The 22,838-nt window shown below is 56.8% G+C and overlaps 1 protein-coding gene across 10 annotated transcripts in view; it reads left to right on the top strand.

Moving 5' to 3' along the window:
* LOC124081144 (beta-adrenergic receptor kinase 2) overlaps positions 1-22,838 on the top strand; it is a 346,261-nt gene that overhangs the window by 303,587 nt on the left and 19,836 nt on the right. For all 10 annotated transcript variants that reach the window (XM_046427320.1, XM_046427319.1, XM_046427318.1 and 7 more), the window contains one exon: positions 14,261-14,391. In XM_046427320.1, coding sequence (XP_046283276.1) covers positions 14,261-14,391 — 131 coding nt within the window. The remainder of the gene's footprint in view (positions 1-14,260; positions 14,392-22,838) is intronic.

The raw sequence follows: 22,838 nt of genomic DNA, 5'->3' as shown, positions 1-22,838 counted from the left end.
TCTCATGGACCACGGAGTCTCTCTCAACCTCTGAACTCTGTTGTTAAAGCTTGAAAGTAGCCATAGGTAATGCATAAATGAGTAGTTGTGTTCCAATAAAACTTTATCAAAGCAGGCTGCAGGCCAGATTTGACCCATGGACTATGGTATATCCTGTCGAAACATAAAACCAAAACGGTTCCCACCAAGCACTTGCGTTTGCGTGGGGAATGCAAAGACCTGTCCCCAGTTCTTCCAAAGGGTCCTATTCAAACGTGGGAATCAGCTTAAGGCCAGTTTTGCTGATTCAGACTCTGTCTCTCCCAGGATGGCCTCTGGCCTCCAGAGAGTCCATAAGGGGAAAGGGGGTCCCATAGAAGTGGTAGTTAAAGTGGTCCCTGGCACAGGGGGAGTAGAAGAGCCCTATCCCAGAGCTAAAGGAAAATAATCAGAGGCCGTGCGAATCCAGACTGCTGGTCAGCCCCGTGAGCCAGACCCTCCTCCATCAGGCCTGGGAAGTGCTCCTGAGCATGGGGAGGGCAGGATTGATAAACCCTGTGAGCCCGCCTGCGGGCCCCAGCTGCGAGGCGAATTTGATGAGGCTGTTCATCGAAAAGGCACGCTCGCTGGGCCATAACCTTGAGATGTGGGGAAGGAGGGAGAGCGCGCACCGCGAGCAGTTGTTTTTCTTCCCCGCTGAGTCAATAAATGGATAAATGGACCGTGAGTGGCCAAGTGGCTGTTCTAATGTAAGACTCCATCAAGAAGAAGATCACAGAAGTGCATGGAGGTGGCTTCGACGTCTTTATGTCCCACTGCGTGAGCCTGGTTCCTAATGTCCTGGACCAGGAGGCCCCTGGAAGGAGGGGCGAGAGCCATGCAAGAGCTCACAGGGACTGCGCGTGCCCTGAGCGCTCAGCCCTGCGCAGGCGCCCGCCAGCCACCCCCTAATTAAATCTGCACTTTCAACCTCAGGGTCAAGGCACTGTCTTCTGTCTGTCAGAAATAGATGCTCCCGAGAGGTGAAGTCACTCGCCCAAGGCCAGGTGGCCCAGGACGATTACGGGCACCAGGGAGCGTGATCAGTCCTTGGACTCCAGAGCCTCTGCTCTTAACCAGGAGGCTGCAGTGATTCCCCACCGTCACCTGCACACGGATCACCTGGGTGTCATCCAGGTTCTGTGTCAGAGCTGCAGGCCAGGCCTGAGAGTCTGCATTTCTAACAGACGGCTAGGTGACGTGATGCTGCTAGTCCAGGGACCCCACTGAGCACAGTCAGTCCCCTATTGTCCTGTCTCCTTTTGGGTGGGGGGTACTAGTGATTGAACCCAGGGGCACCCGACCACTGAGCCCCATCCCCAACCCTGTTTTGAATTTTATTTAGAGACAGGGTCTCGCTGAGCTGCTTAGGGCCTCACCATTGCTGAGGCTGGCTTTGACTCGCGATCCTCCTGCCTCAGCCTCCCGAGCCTCTGGGATCACAGGCGTGTGTCACCACACCTGGTCCTCTCCTTATTGCAGACCCTCCTCGTCACGGAAGGGGGAGGTTTATATTCTGCAGATGTGGTCACACAGCAGGAAGGGTTGGTCCAGGATTGGAATTCACATCTATCTGACTCCAGAGTGTGTGTCGTTTCTAAAATACAGTCCCCTATCTACTCTTCCACCTTTAGCCTGGCTCTCGGCTGGGGTGGTTTTGCCCCATGAGCATCCGGAGACATTGGGGGGTCAGCAGGCCTCAGGGGAGGGGGGCTGCTGGGGTCTGGTGGCAGAGGCGAGGGGTGCTTCTGGGCGTTCTGAGCTGCCAGGGGCGGGTCTCCCTGCCGCCCCCAGCACAGGGCAATCTGGTCCCAGGCGCCTGTCACATCAAGGTGGAGAAACCTCACTCTCTGGTTCAATATCATTGGGTCCAGGAAATAAAAATACCCCAAGCCTCTCTCTGGAGCCACTAAGTGTCCTTGAATGAGAGGAATTAGTGGGCATTTGAGCCAATCCCACTGAAACGTGTCCACGACTCAATAAGAACCTCCGCTTCCAAAAACATCTGCTCTGCAGTCTTGGGTGGGACTCCCAGGATGGGGAGAGGTGGCGGTGGAGCTGGAAACTCCGCGACACCCTCTCACTCCGCAGATGGAAGCCCAGCCAGTCCAGAAGTCACCACTCATTCCCGGTCATTGTGATGGCCGCGACTTTTGCAGTTCCTGCTGCTGTTCAGTAGCGGTGTCCCCCGAGGCGGCCCACCTCCACCCCATTCTCAGCCATGGACAGCATCTCTGCTCCAGGCCTGGGGAGGACCGGGGTCTGTCACTGATGGCCAGAGCCAGCAGCTCCGTTCCGTGTGCTCCCCGATCTCCTCCTGGGGGACATGTCAGGATCCGAGACGCAGAGGGAAGTCTGCCTCGGCCCACCATCACCGTGCACACTGCCTGGCTTGTCGGGAACGCTGGTGACGCCTCCGTCGTGACGAAAAGAGGCAGGAGGCTGTGTGATACATTGTCATGTGTCCCTTAACGAGGGACATACCGTCTGAGGAGGACAGCCTCAGGCGATTTCTTCCTCGTCCAAACCTGGTGGCGTGTACCTGCCAGACCTGGGTGGCCTACCGTCACTCCCCGTGACCTTGGAGCCAGGAGACACCAGCATCACCCCGGGCACGTGGGGGGACGCGATGCGCCTCCATGCCAACGTGGCTCCGAGATCACATCACGGGACGCCTGGCTGTGACACGCCTCGTGCCATTGGATCTTCACCGTGAGGCGAGGAGTGGACCTGCTGTGGCGTCGGGGGACAGGCCCCAGGAGGAGCTCTGGGGTGCCGGGCCTCAGGGCAGAGGGCGCTGGTTTCTAGACGGAGGTTCTGGTCTCCCCCGGGGGAGGCTTCCAGACCCCTGTGTGTGCCTGTGTGTCTCGTCAGGTCCCCTGGGGGGTGCGTCCAAGACTTGGACAGTCCCCAACTTAGGACTGCACTTTCTCGTGCCCGTGCAATGCCCGGGGGCTCCGCCCACCCAGCAGAAGCTGCGTCTTGGACTTTGAATCTGGACGCTTCCCGGGCTCGCCACTCGCGCCACCATCCTCTCCCCCAGCAGGCTCAGCTCCCAGGGGCCCGGGATCCGGAGAGGACACAGGGGACACTGTCGCACTGGGCAGCTGGGTTGATGTTCCTAGGTTAGGTGTCCCCCAGGCGGTCCCAGCTTACGATATTTTCAACTTCAGATGGGTTGGTTGGGAGGAGACCCCGGCATGGGGGCTGTGCTGCCCACGGTGGCCGGGGCCTGGCACACGGCAGGGTTGGTCTTACCAATTCTGGGAAGCAGGACACCGCGTGGGTGGGTTTGTTTGGGGTACGGAAAGGACGAGAAGGACTTTGGGGACTGTGTGGAGACACTAAAATAGTGAGACAGAGCGCACCAGGCGCCTGAGTGGAGAGTCCCCAGGGAGAGGGGTGACAGTGAGAAAGTGTCACCACCGAGGAGCCCCCCGAACTCACCCATTCTTAAGCTGCCACCCAGGGGCTCCCGAACGGGAAGGAGAGCTGGTTTGGGGCGCACTTGCTGCATTCTGTGTGGCGCCTCGAGATCTTTCCACGCTGACTCCACCCTCCCCAGCCTAGGGTCACCGTCACTGCTCCCACCCACAGGGGAGAAAACCGAGGGCCAGGCAGGAAGCAAGACATGCCTGGGGTCCCTCAGGAAGCCGTGGAGCTGGGTCGCGAGCCCGCCTCTCTGTGAGCAGAGGCCACACTTGGAAGGCCGGCTGTACGCTGTACACGTGTGGATTTAGAAGAATCTGGAAGAATTGAAAGCTGAAATGTCAAGTTCCAGCTATTGCTGAAGGCACATGAGATATATGGCTGAGTAGGGCCCTCTTCATAAGGAGCTCAGTGTACACGGGACTGGAAATTGGAAAATAATTACAACTGAATGGACAGACACTCATCCCCCACGGTTCATACACATCTGGAGGCACAGAAGTAAAAGAGCCAAATTCTGTGCGAGGAGCCAGAGAGGGCGATTACGGAATGGGTCTCGTGGGATGGATAGGAGTTCACTAGTGAGACAAAGGGCCAGGCAGGAGAGGGCATTCCAGACAACAGCTGCAGGACATGAAGCCCACGGCAGGCTTGGGAGCTGGCAGACTGGGATTTACTGGTAGGTGGGGGACAGGGTGTGGGCAGTGGAAAGAGAAGAACCTTGGAAGTAGGCTTCGGAGTGTGGACTGTCGGAAATGAGGAGCCACCAGATGCTTTGAGCGGGGGGAGTGTCGTGGTCAGATGGGAAATTGGTCCTTGGGTGCTTGTGCCCTAGGGATTGGAGAGCAGGCTGGTGGAGGGCCTCTCGGTGGTGGTCAAGAAGGCTGAATTCATGAGGGAACAGAGACGAGCCCCACGTATTGATGCTAGGGAGTCCCCGAGGCCCCGGGAGGGGACCAGTCATAATGGTTCTCATGCCGATGTTCTCTGGATTCAAACCCAGCGTCCACTGGAGGAGTTTCAAGTCGCCTGCTCCTGTTCCTCCCATCACGGGGCAGCGAGGGGAAATGCAAACTGCATTTCCATTTAAATTGAAATAAGACGTGTCAAAGGTGGCCTGGTAATTACCGGCTGGAACAATGGCCCTGGTGTGGGAAGTCCTGTCGGTGTGTGTAGTACAGATCATTTTTACATTTGAGACTTAATTATATTGATATAATTACTCCCTGCTCAGGAGAATTGGGTGGCTCAGACATGTCATCTTTGTGTTTGAGCAGGAAAATGAAAGGCCTTCTTTCTCTGTTATCAGGAGGCGAGTGGGTGGGTGACTGTGGGCGGCCGGGGCTGAGGGGGTTGGAGGGCACCCCTGGTCAGGGTGTCTCCGCGCAGCGGGGACTTCTGGAGGCCCCTGCCTGCGGTGTGTCACCTCTGAGAAGGTTGGAGGCCAGCAGCAGCGTCCCCTTTCCCCGTTCTGAAGATTCAAAGCAGAAATCGTAGGTGGGAGGGGATTTTGAACTGGGAATACTTCGAGTCCTAAGGGAAGTGATAGAGGTGCTGGGTTGACTTTGTAAACCCTGTGACTCAAAGGCCCAGGACAGTCATTCACTAGTGTCTTGAAGTCCCCTCCTGTCCCCCATTAATGGCCTGAAAACCCTCAGCCACATTCTTCTTTCAGGTGAGGGTCCTCAAGAGGCTGTGCCCTCCTTGCCTCCCCACCCAGCAGGGGACACTTGAGACCCCAAGAATCAAGTACAAAGAGTCCTCCTCACCATCAGCCATTCAGGAGGCTGAGGCAGGAGGATCGTGAGTTCAAAGCCAGCCTCAGCAATAGTGAGGTGCTAAGCAACTCAGGGAGACCTTGTCTCTAAATAAAATACAAAATAGGGCTGGGGATGGGGCTCAGGAGTCAAGTGCCCCAGAGTTCAACCCCAGTACATCCCCCTCAAAAAAGTGGGTGAAAAGAGTGGGGTGCAATGGCACACACCTGTAACCCCATCTACTTGGGAGGCTGAGGCAGGAGGATCACAAGTTCAAGGCCAGCCTCAGCAATTTAATGAGACCCTGTTTCAAAATAAAAATTAAAAGGGCTGGGGGTGGAGCTCAGTGGCTGAGCACCCCAGTCATGGTGTGGGGGGGAGTTCTCGTTCTTGGCTGCCTGCCTTGAGCCTCAGTTTGGGCCCCAGGTGCCTAGATCCCCTGGAGGATGAGAGGACTGCTCTGACTGGCTGTTGACAAGATGTTTGCCATCTAGATCTTAAAGAACTGCAGTCCCTCCCTGCTAATGATCCAGGAAGCTATAAAGGCCTTCAGGCAGCAGCTGGGGGCATTTTTAAATAATCAGCTTGAAATCTAAGAGAGAGGAAAGATGGCCCACAGATGCCCGAAGCCCCCAGCTCTTCCTTTTGCCTCAACCTAAGGAGGCAGGGAGTTGGGCGGTACAGGGTGCCTGCTTGTCTGAAGGGGTAACTGCATGCTGCCTTTAGTAGAAAACCATTAGCAGGAATGGGCGCCAGATAGAAATACTCCAGTATATACATCGAGAGTGGTTGTCCCCAGGTACCTGACTTTGGGGTGAATTTTAAGGTTTTTAATGTTTAATCCCACTTTGTGGACTCTATTAGGAAAAAAGTATAGTAAAATAAAGGATTTTCGAAGATACAGAAAAGAGCATGTGCTATTGTCTTAGTTTTCTACAGGTGCTATAACAAAGTGCCACAAACTGGATGACTTAAAATAGCAGAAATGTATTGTCTTCCAGTTGTGGAGGCCGGAAGTCCAAAAAATCAAGATGGCAGCCAGGTCAGCTCCATTTGAAAGCTCAGGAGAAGAAACATCCCTGGCCATGGCTGACACCTGGCCTCTGGTGGTTTGCCAGCAATCTCTGTGTTCCTCGGCTTGCAGATAGAGCACTCCAACCCCAATCTCCATGTAACATTGTTTCTCTCTCTCTACCTATACCTTAGTGTCAAAATTACCCCTGCCACTAAGGATCACGATCATATTGGACTAGGTACCTTTTTAACTTAATTACCTCTGTGAAGACCAAATGCAGTTCTGTCCTGAGGTATGAAGGAGGGATGGGATTTTAACCTGTCTTATCTGAGAACATAGTGCAACCAGAAATGTGTTCCTAGAAATGGAGAAACGTTCAGGGTGCTATGGGGTTTTTCCTTTATGTAACGAGGGTCTAAATGTGAAGAATGGATGTTTGATGTGGTTCCCAGGATCTCTCAGATCCCATCCAGGCTGATCTGGGTGACCTGTAGGTTATGTGGGCAGAATGGCATGTCCTTTCTGAGGTTGGCTTGTAGAACAGACATCTGACTTCTGCCGGGTTCTCTCTTGGATCCCTGGCTCTGGGGAAAACTATCGGCCATGTCACAAGTATGCTCAAGCAGCCCCATGGAGGTCCCCCGAGGCAGAACTGAGCCCCCCAGACAACAACCATGGTCTCTCTAAAAAAGAGACTCCCCCAACCTCACTCAAGTGAGGCCACAATCTGACATCATCACCAGGGATCCTGTACGAGTTTCCTACTGCTGCTGTAACAAGTAATCGCACAGGATCTGAAAATAACAGAATGTATTCTTCCACAGTTACAGAGGTCAGGAGTCTCAAATGTGTCCTGGGGGGTTAAGAATCAAGGCGTAAGCTTCTGGAGGCCCCAGGGGACTACCCTTTCCTTGCCTCTTCCAGGTTCCAGAGGCAGCAGGCCTTTCTTGGCTCCTGGCTGTGTTTCTCCATCTGTGTTAACACCACCATAGGCCCTCCACCTCCCTCCTGTAAGGACCCTTGTGATTGTATACAGGGCCCACCTGGATAACCCAGGATCATGACACCTTTTGCCATGAGGGGGGTCACACTATTCCACGTTCCTGAGCCGACATCCTTGAGAGGGCTCTGTTCAACCAGAACCACTCAACTAAGATACTGCCGGATTCCCAACCTAGGAAACAGCGAGAGAGGCTGGGCGTGGGATGCGTGCCTGTCATCCCAGCAACTTGGGAGGCTGAGGCAGGAGGATGTGAGTTCAAAGCCAGCCTCAGCAAAAGTGAGGCCCTGAGCAACTCAGTGAGACCCTGTCTCTAAATAAAACACAAAATAGGGCTGGGGATGGGGCTCAGTGGTCAAGGGCCCCTGAGTTCAATCCCCAGTACCAAAAAAAAAAAAAAAAAAAAAGAAGAAAAAAAGAAAAAAGAAAAGAAAACCATCAGAGAGGATAAATATTTGCTGTCTCAGAGCTCTGGGTGTGGAAGTAATTTGTTAGGCAGGAATTGGTAATGAATACAGGGTAGGGATTGTATGGTGCTTGAAAATTGAAATTCTGGAAGTCTCATGATGTTTTCCTTCAGATAACACATGGAAGGTGCGCAGATCTTCTCAGTGAACAGTGTGACGAACGTTTCCAAACTGGGACGTCACTGTGCATCCTCCAGAAGGGACCTGGCGGGATCGCGGGTGCTCCATGCTCTGTGCCCCTGGTTTGCCTGTTCCTGCCCAGGTTCCTCTCATCCCTCCTCTGCTCTGCTGGACCTTGGCGGGAAGTGACATTGTGGGGGTGTCTGAGAGATCCCGCCCTGGAAGGCAGCGATGGTGTAAAGGAGTCTCCTTGTGGGTCCAGCTGTCTGTGGATGGTGCAGGACAAGGTCGGAGGCCCTCTGGGCACAGCTGCGGCAAGTGTTGTCTCGTCTTGATGGGGGACGAGAGAGGCCAGGTCAGCTGGGGGCTCATAAACCCCATGTTGCTAGAGCTGGGAGGGAGCTCCCTAAAGGACTAGCATGTCCACGTGGGGAGCTGGGCAGGCCACAGGGTAAGACGATCACAGCCAGGTGCCAGGTGAAGGCAGAGACGCCGAGCCTCACCCCGTGGTCCCCGGGGCATCTGCGGCCTGAGTGAAGAAGACCCACTGCTTTTGACAAAGGCACTTCCTCGAGCCCTGTTTCTCCGTCTGCTGGCAATGAAGCTCCTGCATTGAATCCCCTTGGCTCCTGTTCTCCTGACCTATCCTGGCTCTTGGGCAGGATGTAAAATCCTTTCAGCTCCGAGGACCCCGTGTGAGATTCCTCATTTTCTGGAGAAATGAGGTCGTCCTCATGATACGACTCCTGTCCGTGTCATAGTTTCCGATTTTGCTTAGGAGGAGGGACATGGGAACGTTCTCTGTGGACTGAGATCGGCCTCTGAGTTAGGCACGCCGGCTGCGGGCACCTTCACATGGCTCCCTCTGTTCCTTGCTGTGACCTGTTGTCAGGGAATAATGCTGTCATCTTGACTGGAGAGGAACTGGAAATGAGAAAGGGTTGGTGGCCTTCGCAATCCCCACGGGTGCTTCAGGGCTCATGCATTCTAAAGCCAACGGTGCGCATCTCTTCCAACCCCCCTTCCTGCCAAGTTCAGGGTCAGCTTGTCAGTGTGATGACGTCACCTGGTTTCTCAGCACCCTCATCAAGGAGAAATGAAGCCCCCAAACAACCAGCAAAGGCAGGTGTTTCTTGACTTAATGTTGGGGTCCCATCCCTATTCTCCCACTGTAAGTCAAAAACCCGTAAGTCAAAAAGTCGCCAAGTACACCTTCCCCCTGACCCGGTCACTCATCAGCGTGCTGGAGGGCGCTGGCCGTCCCCTTGTGACAGTGGGGCTCCCGGGGAGCTGCCGTTCTCGGATGCTGGCCAGCGTCAGGAGAGAGCATATTTTGGAAAAGATCCAAATTCAAACGTGGAGCACAGTTCCCTGGCATTGTGTGGGTCTGGCTCGTCATAAGGTCAAAAAGTCCTGAGTTGGACCCTAGTAAGTGGGGGCCGTCTTTCTCTTCTTTGAGGATTTGGAAGGCATTCCCAGGAGGATGGGGCTCATGCCAGGCCGGCGGCGTAGGGGGTTCGGGTCGAGGCTGGCCCAGAGGCAGCGCTGGTTCAGGTACCCACCTTGGCAGTTCAGAGAAGAGCCTCTGACCCCGGGCGACCTGGTCTGAGCAGGGACTGGCTCAACACAGCGGCCATGGTGACGAGGGAAGGGGCTGTGGAAAATGCAAAGGCTTGACCTGACCCTGCCGCCCTCTGGCTGTGTGTCTCTGGGCTCTGCCAAGATTTAAATCTGGCTTGTGCCCGCCAAAACTCATATGGAGGGTGGGTGCCCAGGTCTGGTGCTGAGAGGTGATGAGACCTGTCAGAGGCGATGGGTGATTGATGGCTTTTCTTGTGGGAATGAACTATACATTTGGGGGGGACCTTATTGTTTACCTTAAGGGTAGGTTGTCAGGCCGGATGTGGTGGCATGCACCTGTAATCCCAGTGACTCAGGAGGCTAAGACAGGAGGATTGCAACTTAGAGGCCAGCCTCTGCAATTTAGACAGGTGCTAAGCAACTTAGCAAGACCCTGTCAAAAAATAAGAAAAGGGCTGGGGATGTGGCTCAGGGGTGAAGCACTCCTGGGTTCCATCCTGGTACAAATAAATAAATAAATACATAGGGGGTTGTCACAAAGCACCTGGCCCCTGCCCTTGCTCTGTTGAACCTGGGCTGCTCTGCCACACTTGTCCTCTCCCCTTCTGCTTTTCCATCTTTCTGCCACATGTCGAACAGCTCATGGCGTCACCAGAAGCCAAGCGGATGCTGTGCTGTGCTTGCCAACTTCTAGACCCTGAGCCAAAAGAAACTTCTTTTCCATATAAATCACCCTGCCCCAGGTGTTCTATTATAGCAGCTGAAAACGGACTCCACCAGGATCTTTGACGAGGCTCTCTGTGTCTATTATAAGATCATAAAAATAGAATAAAACAATGAGTTGGCAGGACGATTATGGGCAAAAGACCTCAGACAGCGATGACCACTGGCCCCATCTTTGCTCCTGCCGGGAGTCGGGCTGTTCCAATCTTACTAAGAGGATCTGTGCAGACCTTTAGGGTTCTCTGAGCCCCCCAGCTCCTCCCTTTCCCCAGTGGGACTGACGCTGTGTCCTGGTTCTCATGCGTTCCACTGCGATGGCTTCGGGGCCCCTACCAGGACACCATCCATGGGCCCCCGATTTTCCCCAGCAGCCTCTTTTCTCCCAGGCAGGTGGCCCTGGGACAATTTGAAGGAAGAGTGACAGTTCCTTAGGACCTTGCTTTCTGGCACGACTCCCGCACCTCCAGAGACGCGGGCATCCCCGGAGGGAGCAGGGGCAGCTAGAGGCAGTGGCCTAGCCCCTGAGCCTCAGCCTGCTCCTCTGTGGATGGGCACAGTGAGGGACCCAGATGCCTCTCGACACGGAGCAGGTGGACGCGGGGATCGTGCACCCTGGTGTGAGAGGAACGAGGCTCTGTGGGTTTGACTCTGATAATAAAGCGGATTCACATCCTCTGCAGAATTTCTGGAGAAATGAAGAAGGGGAAAGTGAGAATCTCGTGATCTCTCCGAGAGAAGTCACCATTGCCACCGCCTTTTTGCAAAGACCTCGAGTCACTTTTTCTCTCCCTAGTACCTGGCTCTAAGGGCCCTCATAACCATGAAGTGAGATGAGATATTTTAACCGTGTAGCAGAGCCCCTGTGGATGGGAGGAGTATAAATGGGCACATTCATTCATTTGTGAGCTCTACGACATTCATTGTGCACGTTCGCTCCTTTATTAAGCAAGAGGACAGACTCGATGTGTTGTGATCAAGGTTCGCGGGGGGCGGGGAGCAGCCTGGTACTTTAGACGGTGCAAATCCAGGTCTGTGGTTCTCGAGGTGAAGGAGGGGGATGGCCAATGGCCGATCACACAGATGCTGATCAATAGATGCTTCCTGTTTATTAAGGCAGGTGCCAGACGCTGGGGCTGTCGAAGTCTGTGAGCCCTGGCCACTGCCCTGGCCTGACCAGGAGGCTCTGCTCATCTTTAATGAATCAGAAAAAAATAACAGTGCATTTCCACCAGGGGCCGAGCGTCTCTGAGATCCATTGATCTGTAGGGTAAATATCGCGGCCTGGGTGACATGAACCTGGAGAGCCCGGCGGGGTAGGGGACCGACACTGACCTGGGAGAGTCCTGCACTTGCAGACGGCAGCGGGCCTCGGAGACAGACAGGCTCAGGGCGGAGAGACAAACAAACAACGGCTCTAAATATTAACCTAATTGAACATCGTGAGAGGAGACGGCTTAGTTGCACTCATTAATTATCATACAAAACGCTTCCCGCGCGGCCACCTCGATGCCTCGTGCTTCTGGGGGAGCAGCCTGGGCTCAGAGCATGTGCGTTCCGGGTCACGCATCAGCGAGTGTCTGTCTGTTCGTCCATCCCCGTCCTAGCCGGGTGCCTGCTACACACCAGACGCCCCAGGGTCAGGGAGATCAGGTCCCCGCAGCAAAGGAAGCCCCGTGCCATCAGAAGGGTACAGCGGCTGGGCCTAGACCAGAGCCGGCCCACAGTAGGGGCTCAGTGAACGTTCCCGGGATGGACGGATCTGTGACCCCACCAGCCTGTACGGGGGCCGCGTGTCTGTGACAGCGTCCGGACCACCACACGCAGGCTCCTGTTCCTCTGGGCACCTGTCCGTCTGTGGGCCTCTGCTGTGGGCCCTGAGCATCATGTTGGTGGTGGCCAGCCCGCCAGGGTCCACGGCCCGTTGTGTGGGGGTGAAGAAGGACGGGGTGCTCCCACGTGGCCCCTCTCCTGTGTCCTCCTCCCTGGTCTCGGGGGTCTTGGTGGGGCCTTGCTCCGTCTGCCCCAGGGAGGCCGCTGTGTCCTGTTCTTAGTGACTCGGTCTCTACCCTCAGCAGCCTCCGCTGGGTGTCCAGGGAAGCCGGGGGATCTGCTGGTTGCTGGCCACAGCGGCTGGGCTCCCAGGCCGCTCCTTGTGCGCCCCACAGAGTCTGATGCGGCCCCAGCAGATGGGCCGCGTGGAGGGTGGGCGCTAGTGGCAGGTCCCGGGTCCCTGTCCCCTGGTCTATGGATGGCTTCCCTGCTCCCGGCCTCCCCCTCCGTCCTGTGGATTCATGCCCCTGGCCACCCTTGCTTGTCACCCTGGTCTTCTCTCTGCAGGGCTCTGGAGCCGGAGTCCTGCCCTCCAGGCTCATTACTGGTGTGTGACCTTAGCAAGTCTCCTCCATGACGTAAGGACAGTATGTCCCCTTCCAGTCTCCTTACCCTCCTCTGAGAACTGAATGATACAGATGCCACCATTCACTGAGCCTTCCCACTGGACCAAGTCCATTTACTCCCCAAAGAGCCCTTTGAAGGAGGGATGATTGCCACCCTCCTTTTACCAATGAGACAACAGAGGGTCAGAGAGGTTGAGTCACTTGCTGAAGGTCACACAGCATTGAGCAACAGAGCACTTGTCTCTGTCCCTCTTGTCCACTTACCAGGAGACTCCCTCAGGGTTGAACTTCAGACATTCGAGGCCACTGCGTGATGCTGACAGGGGCACAGTGCACCCGAGCAGGGCTGGGAAGGGACGGCCACCCCTCCTCAGGCCGCCTCTGCTTCCCGCCCAGCCCCGCTCTTCTCCGCAGCCGGGCTTGGCCCTGGGACTTGCCCAGCCTTTGCCAACAGCCTCTTCCTCTCTCTCCAGAATTAGAAAAGACCCACAGTCACTTGACGTCACAATAACGTCCCGGCCTCCTCTGGGGCATCGCAGAGCCTGAGATGACCCTTCTGGCCTCAGGTTCCTCGTCAAAGCAGAAAAAAATAGATTTCAGGCCCAGAGAGGGTGGCGAGCTGCTCGCAGTCACACAGCCAGGGGGTTCCCCGGGAGCTGGGAACCGCAGTGATATCTGACGGTAAACCCTCCCCCGTCATCAGGCGGGGTCCCTTTAACAACAGCGCAAAGTGAGCTTGGCACCTTGTCCCTGTGCGCGGCTGCCTGGTGGCCTGGGTTGGCGTGTTGTCCTCTGTTCTGTGGCTTCACCTGGTTTCCCAGAGCCTTTCCCACCACCGCGGTCCTCAGGGCTCGCGTTAAAGTCTGACTCATGGCATCGTAGGGACCCGCGGTGACTTCCCTCATCGTGGCCAGTGGCTGGGGACGGGGCCTCTCAGCCCCTCCCTCATCCACAGCACCGCTCCCACCTCTGGGGGCTCAGAGCTTTGCCTCCCTTTTGATTTGTCCCCGTCGGGATTCGCTTCCAGAACCTGGATTCTGGGTCTAGCCCGGGGGCAGGCCCAGCGCTGGGGACAATTGGGCCACACAGTTCCCCCTGCCCTTTACTCACTCAGTGCCAGCAGCACCCAAGTTGTGACATTGGCAAATGTCCCCAGTGAGGGCAAGGTCACCCTCCGTGGAAGGTCACGGCATTAAGGGAGCGGGAAGAAACGGGCTGCCCGCGGCAATCAGAGATTCTCCAGAGTCAGAACAGAATCTGAGTAGGTCTGCGACAGGGAGTACTGAGCAGCAGAATGAGCACTAAGAGATGACCATGCTCAAATTAAGGCTTCACATCCTCAGGCCTCGGTTGCCATCTGTAAAATGGGAGCCATAATCATGACCACATGCAGGTTGGGGGCATGAGGGCAGGAGCACCGCACGCCGTGCTGGCCACAGGAGGCCCTCCATAAGTGCCAGCCCCGTGGGTCTGCTGCTGGGTTTTCCATCTTGGCTTTTGCTGCTGCTGAGGACAGAAAGGTGGGGGCGTCCAGGGGACAGAGTGGCAAGGAAACCGTCCCTATGCGCCCTTTCCCCAACCTGCTGCACCAGGACCGTCCCTGGCTGTGCTAGAGGTCCCCAAATCCCACCCCCTCTGTCCGACATGGAGCGTCCTCGGGGTCCCACAGGCTCCTCTGGTATTCGGCTCCGGCGTGGGCTCCGTGAGGACTCAGGAGTGGGTGGCTCAGCGTGGACTATGGTCTGTGTCCCCAGGAGAAGTACGTGGAGGAGCTCGCAGCCGTGAGGCAGACCCTGCAGTCAGACCTAGAGACGTCCATCCGGCGGATCGCCGACCTGCAGGCGGCCCTGGAGGAGGTGGCGTCCAGCGACAGCGATGCCGAGAGGTAATGGGCTGGGGCCGGTTGGGGCTGGACACGGCAGGTGGGCGTCACCTCGGGGAGCCTCAGGTCTGCAGTGGGCCTGGGGCCGTGGCTTCAGGGGGACCCACAGGCCTCAGGGGCTGGAGGTGTGGCTGGCCTGCTGGGATGGGGACAGGCGGGAGCTACCCCACGAGTCTCCTTGTCACCCGAGTCCATCTGGTGCAGCTTGCCGAGCCCCAGGCCAGGGCACGTGGCAGACAGTGATCTGGGGGAAGCTGTCGCCCAGTGAATTCCAACCCCCTCATGTGCACAGTGACCGAGTTCCATTAGGATGAACAGTAAATGACCAACAGGTGGTCATTCTTGACCGAAGGATTCGAGGTGTCTACCCAGTGCCCACCCGTGGGGTTGCGGGAGCTGAAGGACATCGTGGACGAGAGTCAGGGAGGACAGTGCTGGGGACACAGTGTGAGCTGAGCTCCTGCAGACAAGGGGGGCCACTCCACAGAAGGAGCTCCAAGAGGCAGATGTAGAGGGCAAGGGTTGGGAGGCCACCCAAGGTCAAGGTCAGCACCTGTGTCCTTCCTCAGAGGATAGCGTGCTTCCTGCCACAGGCTGCGGGTCAGCACTCGGTGAAAGAGCCTGCTGTTCCCCAGGCCGTCCACCCTGCGGGTGGCCCAAGCGTCATCTTCCCAGGCGCTGCCCGGCCATCTCAGCTGTCCTTACCACAGCTGCCCATCATCTTGGCCCCATCCCACCTCCATGGCAGCCCAGGGAGCAGGGGAGGCTTTCTTTGACTAGCTTTGCACTAGGAGCCTGTAGATGGCCCAATACTTGCCAGCCACTGGCTACCAGCCACCCACAGGCCACCAGCCACCCACTGGCTACCAGCCACCCACAGGCAGGCTGCACTGAGTCTCACCCCTCATCTGCAAAGTGACCCTCCTTCCTGGTCTTTCCCTCGGCAAGGCTGGTTGTGCTGCAGCCGGAGTGGCCAAACCTCAGACCTTGGGGTGCCACCTTCTGTCCCTGGGAGGACCCTCCTCTCAAGGTCAAGGGCACACGGCCCAGTAGCAGAGCCTGACCCAGGTCTGCCGTTGCCTCTTTCGCCTCCTCCTGGCAGGGGGAGCAGGGGGAGCAGAGGCTGCTCTCTTGCCGCAGGTGTGGTGCGGCCCCGGAAGGGAGCCCGAGAGCACCAGCAGCCAGCTCTGGTTACCCGTGGGAGGGACCAGACACCTCTGTCCAGGAAGACCTGTGTCACCAAAAAAGAAACCAAACCCAAAACACATTCCAACACTGGAGGACTTGCTTTATCTTCCCCCAAGTTTGTTTGCATTTTCTAAAACTTGCAGGATGAACGCCCATACGCACCCCTGGCCATGTTAGAGCCACGTTAGGAGATTTTGCTCCTACAAGTTACAGACTTTGAACCCCTTATTTTGATTGATTAATTAATTAATTTCTGGTATCGGGGATTGAACTCAGGGGACCTCGACCCCTGAGCCACATCCTAGCCTTATTCTGTGTTTTATTTAGAGACAGGGTCTCACTGAGTGGCTTAGGGCTTCGCTGTGGCTGAGGCTGGCTTTCAACTCACGATCCTCCTGCCTCAGCCTCCCGAGCTGCTGGATCGTGCCCACTGTGCCTGGCTTCAGTGCCTAATTCTAGAAAGTCTTGCAGTCCTGGGCTGGTCCTGGCTACTTGGAGAGCTGTCACCTCCAACTCTCCCAATAAAGATGCCCATGCTGGGCAGCAGTGTAGCAGATGCCATGTGGATCTGAAACCTCATGTTCTGAATACAGAGCGTGGCCTCAAGTCTTCACTTAATGCAAAAGGGACTTCCGAGCATATCACTGTCCCCTGCTAGTTTGCACAGCCGCCAAGCTGCAGGTGAAATAGCAACCAGTGACGTTGCCGTGGCTGTCAGCTCAGGACTCCATTTAGGATCCCCCTCCACCACCTACTTCTGCAATTACAAGGCCTTTGTCCATGGGGCTTGCTGGGCGCCGGGCGGCTGTTCCGTTAATGGAAACTCCGGAGCATTTGGATTCATGATAAGGGGAATGAGTGGCTCTGGGTCCTGGGATCTCAGCCATTTTCCAAATGCACAGCGGAGGTTTGCTTTTGTAACAATTGAAGGTGACGAGGACAAAAGACGGTGGGAGAGGCAGAGGGGCAGCCCAGTGTGGGGACCCGGCAGAGGGCATGAAGGAGAGCGGGGCCGACTTCTCACCCAGGGTGAGGGTCACTTCAGAGTCTGCCTCTAGGCGATCTCCTCGGGCTTTGGGGGGACCTGCCCTCACCTCGTCCTGTAGAGACCCCAGACCTGCCTCTCCTCCAGCGCACCCTTTGCTCTGGTGCATCTCTTCTGGGTTCCAGCTCTGGGACCCAGGAAGCAGCCTCAACTCGAGATTCCTGTCGGCCTTTCGTGCTCTTCTGCCTCTGGGACCTCAAATCTTCCTCCCTGCGGGGCTTCTGACTTTCCTTCCTTGGCTGGGTCTGTAACTTCCACACAGTCCCTCCAGTGGGAAGGGACCTCATGTGGGGCTCAGGGGGCCGTAAGGTGTGGAGGGACTGCTGCCCACCAGGCCCTGTGCGTGGAAATGCCAGGGCAGGGTGCAGGACGGCGGCAGTCGGAGGCAGGGAAGAGCTGGGGAGGCCGTGACTCCATCTCTCTGACCCTCGGTCTCTTCATCTTTAAGACAGATGAGTAATAAGAAGTGAAAATATACAGCTCCTTAGCAGGGTACCTTGTGCACCGGGGAGGCTCGCCCCCAGCCGTGTTCATTCATTCATTTGATGAATCCTGACCAAGTGCAGGCCAGATGCCCTCCTGGGTACTTGAGTTGTTCCACTGGCTTCTTGTCATCATTACTGCAGATGAAGAGGCATCGGGCAGCTTCCCTAAACCCAGGCAGAAGCTCGCGTTCAGGCCGTGGCTCAGATGCTGGCTCAGCTGCTGAGGAACAGGGACGAGCTCAGGACGGAACTGCCTCTGTGGGGCCTGCATTCCGTATGTGTGTGTGTGAGTGTGTGTGTGTGTGTGTGAATGAATGAGTAAGCAGCTCAGGAGGCTGAGGCAGGAGGATCAGGAGTTCCAAGCCAGCCTCAGGAACAGTGAGGCCCTAAGCAGCTCAGGGAGACCCTGTCTCTAAATAAAATACAGAATAGGGCTGGGGACGGGGCTCAGTGGTGGAATGATTCTGATCCCAATCTCTGGTACAAAAAAAAAGAAAAGGAAAATGTCAGAAACGTGAAACCAAACAGGGCAGGAGTCCCAAGCCCCGCCCCAGGCTAGTTCTCGGGAAGCATTTCCCACCGTCCTTGTGCGGCCCGTGACCCTGGCTCAAGGCCTCAGTGTGGGTTAGAGAGTGAAACCCAGCATCGATTTCAAATCTCCTGTCCCAGGAATGGGAAAACCAGGTGGGGAGTTGCCTGCGCAGGAGTTTCAATACATTTCAAAGAATCAACACTCACAAATGCACGCTCTCCCTCCGCAGACCAAGTCCACAGATCAGCAGCTGCGAAAAGAAGTCCGAGTGGTTCTAGGTTGTAGATACACCGTCCAGAGCTGCCCCAGCCTCTGCCCCTCAGTGCCAGCCGGGATGCTTCCCCACTTGGCATCTCCACAATGACCTGGGTCCCCCCTCCCTACCGGGGATTGAACTCAGGGCCCTCGACCACGGAGCCCCATCCCCAGCCCTATTTTGCATTTTATTGAGAGACAGGGTCTCCCTGAGCTGCTTAGGGACTCGCTGTGGCTGAGGCTGGCTTGGAACTCCTGATCCTCCTGCCTCAGCCTCCTGAGCCACTGGGATGACAGGCGTGGGCCACCATGATCTGGGTTTTCAATTGTCCCTTTCCTGGAGTAACAGGTCTGGATTGGGTCCGAGGGATGGGTTTGTGATACTTCTTCAAACTGAGCTCCATTGGGAGTCAGACCCACTCAAGGGGAGAGAGTAGCTTCAGCTCCAGGTGAGGTTCCCTGAGACACCTGTTCAAATTAGGAACCATCACACGGGGCCGTTTGGGGAATCGGGCCCGAGTGCAGCGGGCCTTCCCGCCTGGACACGTGGCCTCATGCTCGGAAGGCCAGGTGGCGGTCGGGGCGGGGGGGTGTTGTGACTTGGACTGCGGCTCCAGCCTCCTGAGATTAATGGAGGGGTGCTTTAAGTGGGTCCCCCAGGCCTGGAGCGAGCGCATTATCCACGGAGGGCACTGTGCTGCCTGGCACACTGGCCCCCTCTATCCCTGGCCCAGGGTCTGTGGCCGCCCTGTGTCGCACCGGCTGGGAGTTGGGTGGGTGCGGAGAGGTCCATGGTGCCCTCTGACCTCTGGATCCGCTCACAGCACACAGTTCTAGCTGGGTCAACAGGAGATGAAGGTTCTGGAAAAGCGTCCTCTATTGCCGGCTCGAGAGTGAGCCGGACCTTTCCCAGCACACGTTCTTTCATAAGCTGGCTAAAATTGGGAGCACGCGTCGAGAGGTCTGGGCCTAACTGGAGCTGGTGGCTGCACCTGGGGACACACTTCTAAGTTGTCGTATTCACAGATGGACCCACACAGAACGGTCCCCTGCTTCGTGGCGGGGTGGCCCTGGGAACGCCGAAGGCCCCTTGTGACAACTCTTCCTGCTGGTTCCCCCCCCCCCAGGAGAGTGGGCATGCCCAGACCCGGGGCAGAGCGTGAAAGGCTTGTGCGTGGACCTAAGAAGGTGTTGACCTGGTCCAGGGAGCCCCACAGGACCCTGGTGCAGAGACACACGTTTAAACGCTGCCACCCGGGGGCCTGGCCTTCTGAGCTGGTCCCTAGCCAGACGCCAGCTGATGGGATGCACAGGGCTGGAGCTGCTCCCAGGGAGGGACCGTAAGCTGAATGACGGGCACTTCTCGGGTGGCCTTCCTAGGTGCCAGGTCCTCGGCTACCTGTTCAGCGTACCCGGCGCCCACGATGACTTTCTGAGGTTCCTGTCACTGCCAGATGACAGATGAGGAATCTGGGGCTGGAGGAGTCAGGAACTTTGTCACCAAGGACACAGAAATGAGGGAGCCAACTTGGGTTATCAGGCCGACCTTGTCACCCAGCTTCTAAGAGGAAGCTCCTCTGTCCTGTAAAACAGACCCTGTTTGCTCCCTTCCCTTGTCCAGGTCTAAGTGCTCGGCCCAGCCCTGGCCTGTGTGTCACCCAGGAGACAGGGATCCCTGGGCTCCTGCCAAGGCCGCATTTGCATTCAGACTGCAGGTGCCTGGAGAAGGCTCACCCCGGAGAAGGATGTCGGAGACCTTTAATCAATTACGCTGCCGATTGTCAATCCTCTGTTTACAGATTCTTGGCCCAAGGACCTTGTTATTATTTTTTTTTAAAAGCCATGTTCTCTCAGAGACAAGGAAACACTGCTCACCAGTCAGGAGAGGAGGGGTCCAGTCCCAGGTGCCACCAAATGGGTCAGTGCCACAGACAGGTCAGCTGCCCTTCTGGCCTTGCTTGCCCACTTGACAGATAGCAATCAAGGGACGCCTCTGTGTTAGGACTTAGGGAGACAAGGAGACTCCAGCTGCCCCACTGAGCTGATACCTGAGAGACTCTTCACATAATGAAGGGGTCGATAGATTTCTAACACCCTCTTTTTTGCAGAGGGTGTACCAGGTATTGAACTCAGGGACACTCCACCACTGAGCCCCATCCCCAGCCTTATTTTGTATTTTATTTAGAGACAGGGTCTCACTGAGCTGCTCAGGGCCTCACTGTTGCTGAGGCTGGCTTTGAACTCTCGATCCTCCTGCCTCAGCCTCCCCAGCCACTGGGATGACAGGCGGGTGCCAGCCTCCACGCCTGGCTTTAACACCCTCTTTTAAATAGAAACCACTGGGCTTTTTACACCAAAGCCAACTCGTACAGAATGTTCCAGCCTAGGCTAAGATGCAGCTAAGGATGAGACTGTAACAGGGAGGAAACCCCGGGCTAATTTCTCCTCCCTGATTCTTCTCCCTGCCCCCTCAGGCCCAGTAGTGAGTCCCAGCACCTGGGGACACTGCTGTGCCGCATGTGGTAAAAGCCCAGTACCTGCTGGGACCAGTGACCCATGACTTGTCCCAAGTCAGCGTGGTGGCTGTTTCTGCCCCACCCCTTTTAATGCTTCTCAGGAGCTCCTGCCCAGGCCCCCACTGCACACCTCCCCATGAAGGTGTCAGGTGGCTTCCACAGTTACTCACTCACCCAGGGAACGGGGACACCGTTCCCAGGTGCTCACTTAGTTAGCCTCCAGCCGTGCTCAGTGCAGCCTCCGTATTTCAAACACGACTCTGTTTGGTTGGAGACTTCTCACCTGGCGGATCACGTGGGGTCCAAGCTGGACGCCACCTTGGCTCTGGACGACATTCCCTCTGCGTGGGTAGACAGATCACCTGGCAGCCCTTGGCCTCTGCCCCAGAGCCTCTGCCCCGAGTCAGTGATGCAAGTTCACAGGCAGATGGAAGAGGGGCACGGCCCCCAGGAAATGTGGGTAGTGGTGGGCTCATTTCCAAAGGCATAGCATAGGAGGGGATGAGTGTGGGATGCCCAGCAACTTTTCTTTTCGTATAAGATTGACCCTTTAGAGATTTTGCCTTTGATTGATTGATTGATTGATTGATTTTTGGATACTGGGGATTGTACCCAGGGGTGCTTAGCCACTGAGCCCCATCCCCAGCCCTTTTTCATATTTGATTTAGAGACAGGGTCCGTCTAAGTTGCTTAGGGCCTCACTAAGTTGCTGAGGCTGGCTCGGAGCTCGGGATCCTCCTGCCTCAGCCTCCCGACCCAGTGGGATTTCAGGCGGGGGCCACTGCACCTGGCTGGCTTTGCTGTTTTGTTTTCTTTTTTAACGATAGTTGAACAACGCGGTGATGGGTTGAGTCTGCTCCTGCTTGTTCACCCTGCGGGACACTGGCCCGGCCAGCTCAGATCTGCCTGTTAACACCGAAACCAGAGCCCAGACGAGACCCTGTAGTAGAGTCCCCGGGAACCAGAAGGCAGATCCCAAAGGAGGGGCACTTACTAAGGGGACGTTTGCAAGGCTGTGAGGTGGCCAGGGAGGCCTGGGGATGGACCCGGAAGCACCAGGGGTCAGCAGCAAGTGCCACCAGGGCTGAAGGGGCCAGAGAGGGACCCAGGGGGAAGGGAAGGGGGAGGGGCGGGGAGGGGGAAGGAAGTGGGCAAAGAGGAGGGGGAAGGGGGAAGGGAAGGGGCAGCGAGGGACACGGCCAGCACCAGGAGACGCCTGGAAGCCCATCCCCGAGAAGGAAGGCGCCGCGCCCTCTCCTCCTCCTGCCCTCCGCCCCAGCCAGGTCCTCCGCTGGTTGAGGCCCAGGGGAGGCCACGGGGACGGGGAGCCCACCGACGAGGTTCCGGGGATCAGCGCAGGCGCTTGGCATAGCAGGGTGGGACCATGAGGGACCCCGGGAGGCCGCGCAGCAGGGTGGACGGTGCCCACACGTGCGTCCCCAGCGCCGGGGGAGGAGCCTGCGCAGGGTGGGGTCTGAGCCCTGCGCTCCTGGAGGGTGGCCAGTGGCCAGGACTTAGCCCCAGAGCGCCTCGGTCAGCTGTGGGACGACAAAGGCTCCCGAGGAGGGTTGTGAGGAAGGTCCCCAGGGCCCACGACAGGACGCCTGTGGATTCGGCCCGTCGCTGTAGTCACTGACCCGTTTTGTGCTGGGCTCCGGGAGCCCCTCCTGACGGCGGCTGGTCCGCCCGAGCTCTGGGCTGAGCCCTGGGGCTGTCAAGACGAATAAGACTCATGCTTGACCCAGAAGGGACATTGCAGTCCGGAGGGCACAGGGCATGTAAATAGAAGCCCCTGCGGGTCCCAGGTCTTGAGGGCAGGGACCAAAAAGCAGTGCGGGCGTCCCTCAGAGGAAATGACCAGGACCTCCAAGGAGGGAGGCACCCAGATCCCAGCAGAGGAGGCAGCCCCGCGCCCAGGGATGGGGTGGCCCCTGGGGTCTGGGGCTTGGTGGTGTGAACGGTCAGGACCTTAATAGGCCCCACAGATCTGGGGTGACCCGAGACAAAGGTGCCCAGCTCCTGTCTCTACAACCGAGACCCCAGGGCTGGGCGGGAGACCCTGTGGGAAGCGCATCTGCTGAATGGAAGGAGTCTCCCCACAGGGGGCTGCGGGGGAATTGGTTCAGGAACCTCCCACAGCGCCCCAGGAAGCTGTCCTGCCCCCTGTCTAATTTGCTGGCCTCACAAAGAACCTAGAACAAATGGCCTGCTTGCTGCAGTAACGATGCTATTAATAACAGCTGTGCTGGTTGTACTTTTAAAAAGTAGAGGGGATGGCTGCTACCATTTAATTAGCACTGTGTGTTTGCCAGGATCCACGCTGAGAGCTTTATATGGGCTATTTCACTTACTTGCTCCAGAACTCTGTAGGCAGAGCCCTGTTATTAGCTACATTTCACAAAGGAAGACGCTCAGAGAGGGCAAGTGGC

This window comes from Marmota monax, unplaced genomic scaffold (assembly GCF_021218885.2).
Source record: "Marmota monax isolate L192 unplaced genomic scaffold, Marmota_monax_Labrador192_F-V1.1 WCK01_AAM20220418_F8-fsc00177, whole genome shotgun sequence".
Lineage (NCBI taxonomy): Eukaryota > Metazoa > Chordata > Mammalia > Rodentia > Sciuridae > Marmota > Marmota monax.
This window is presented reverse-complemented; position numbering and strand designations above follow the sequence as displayed.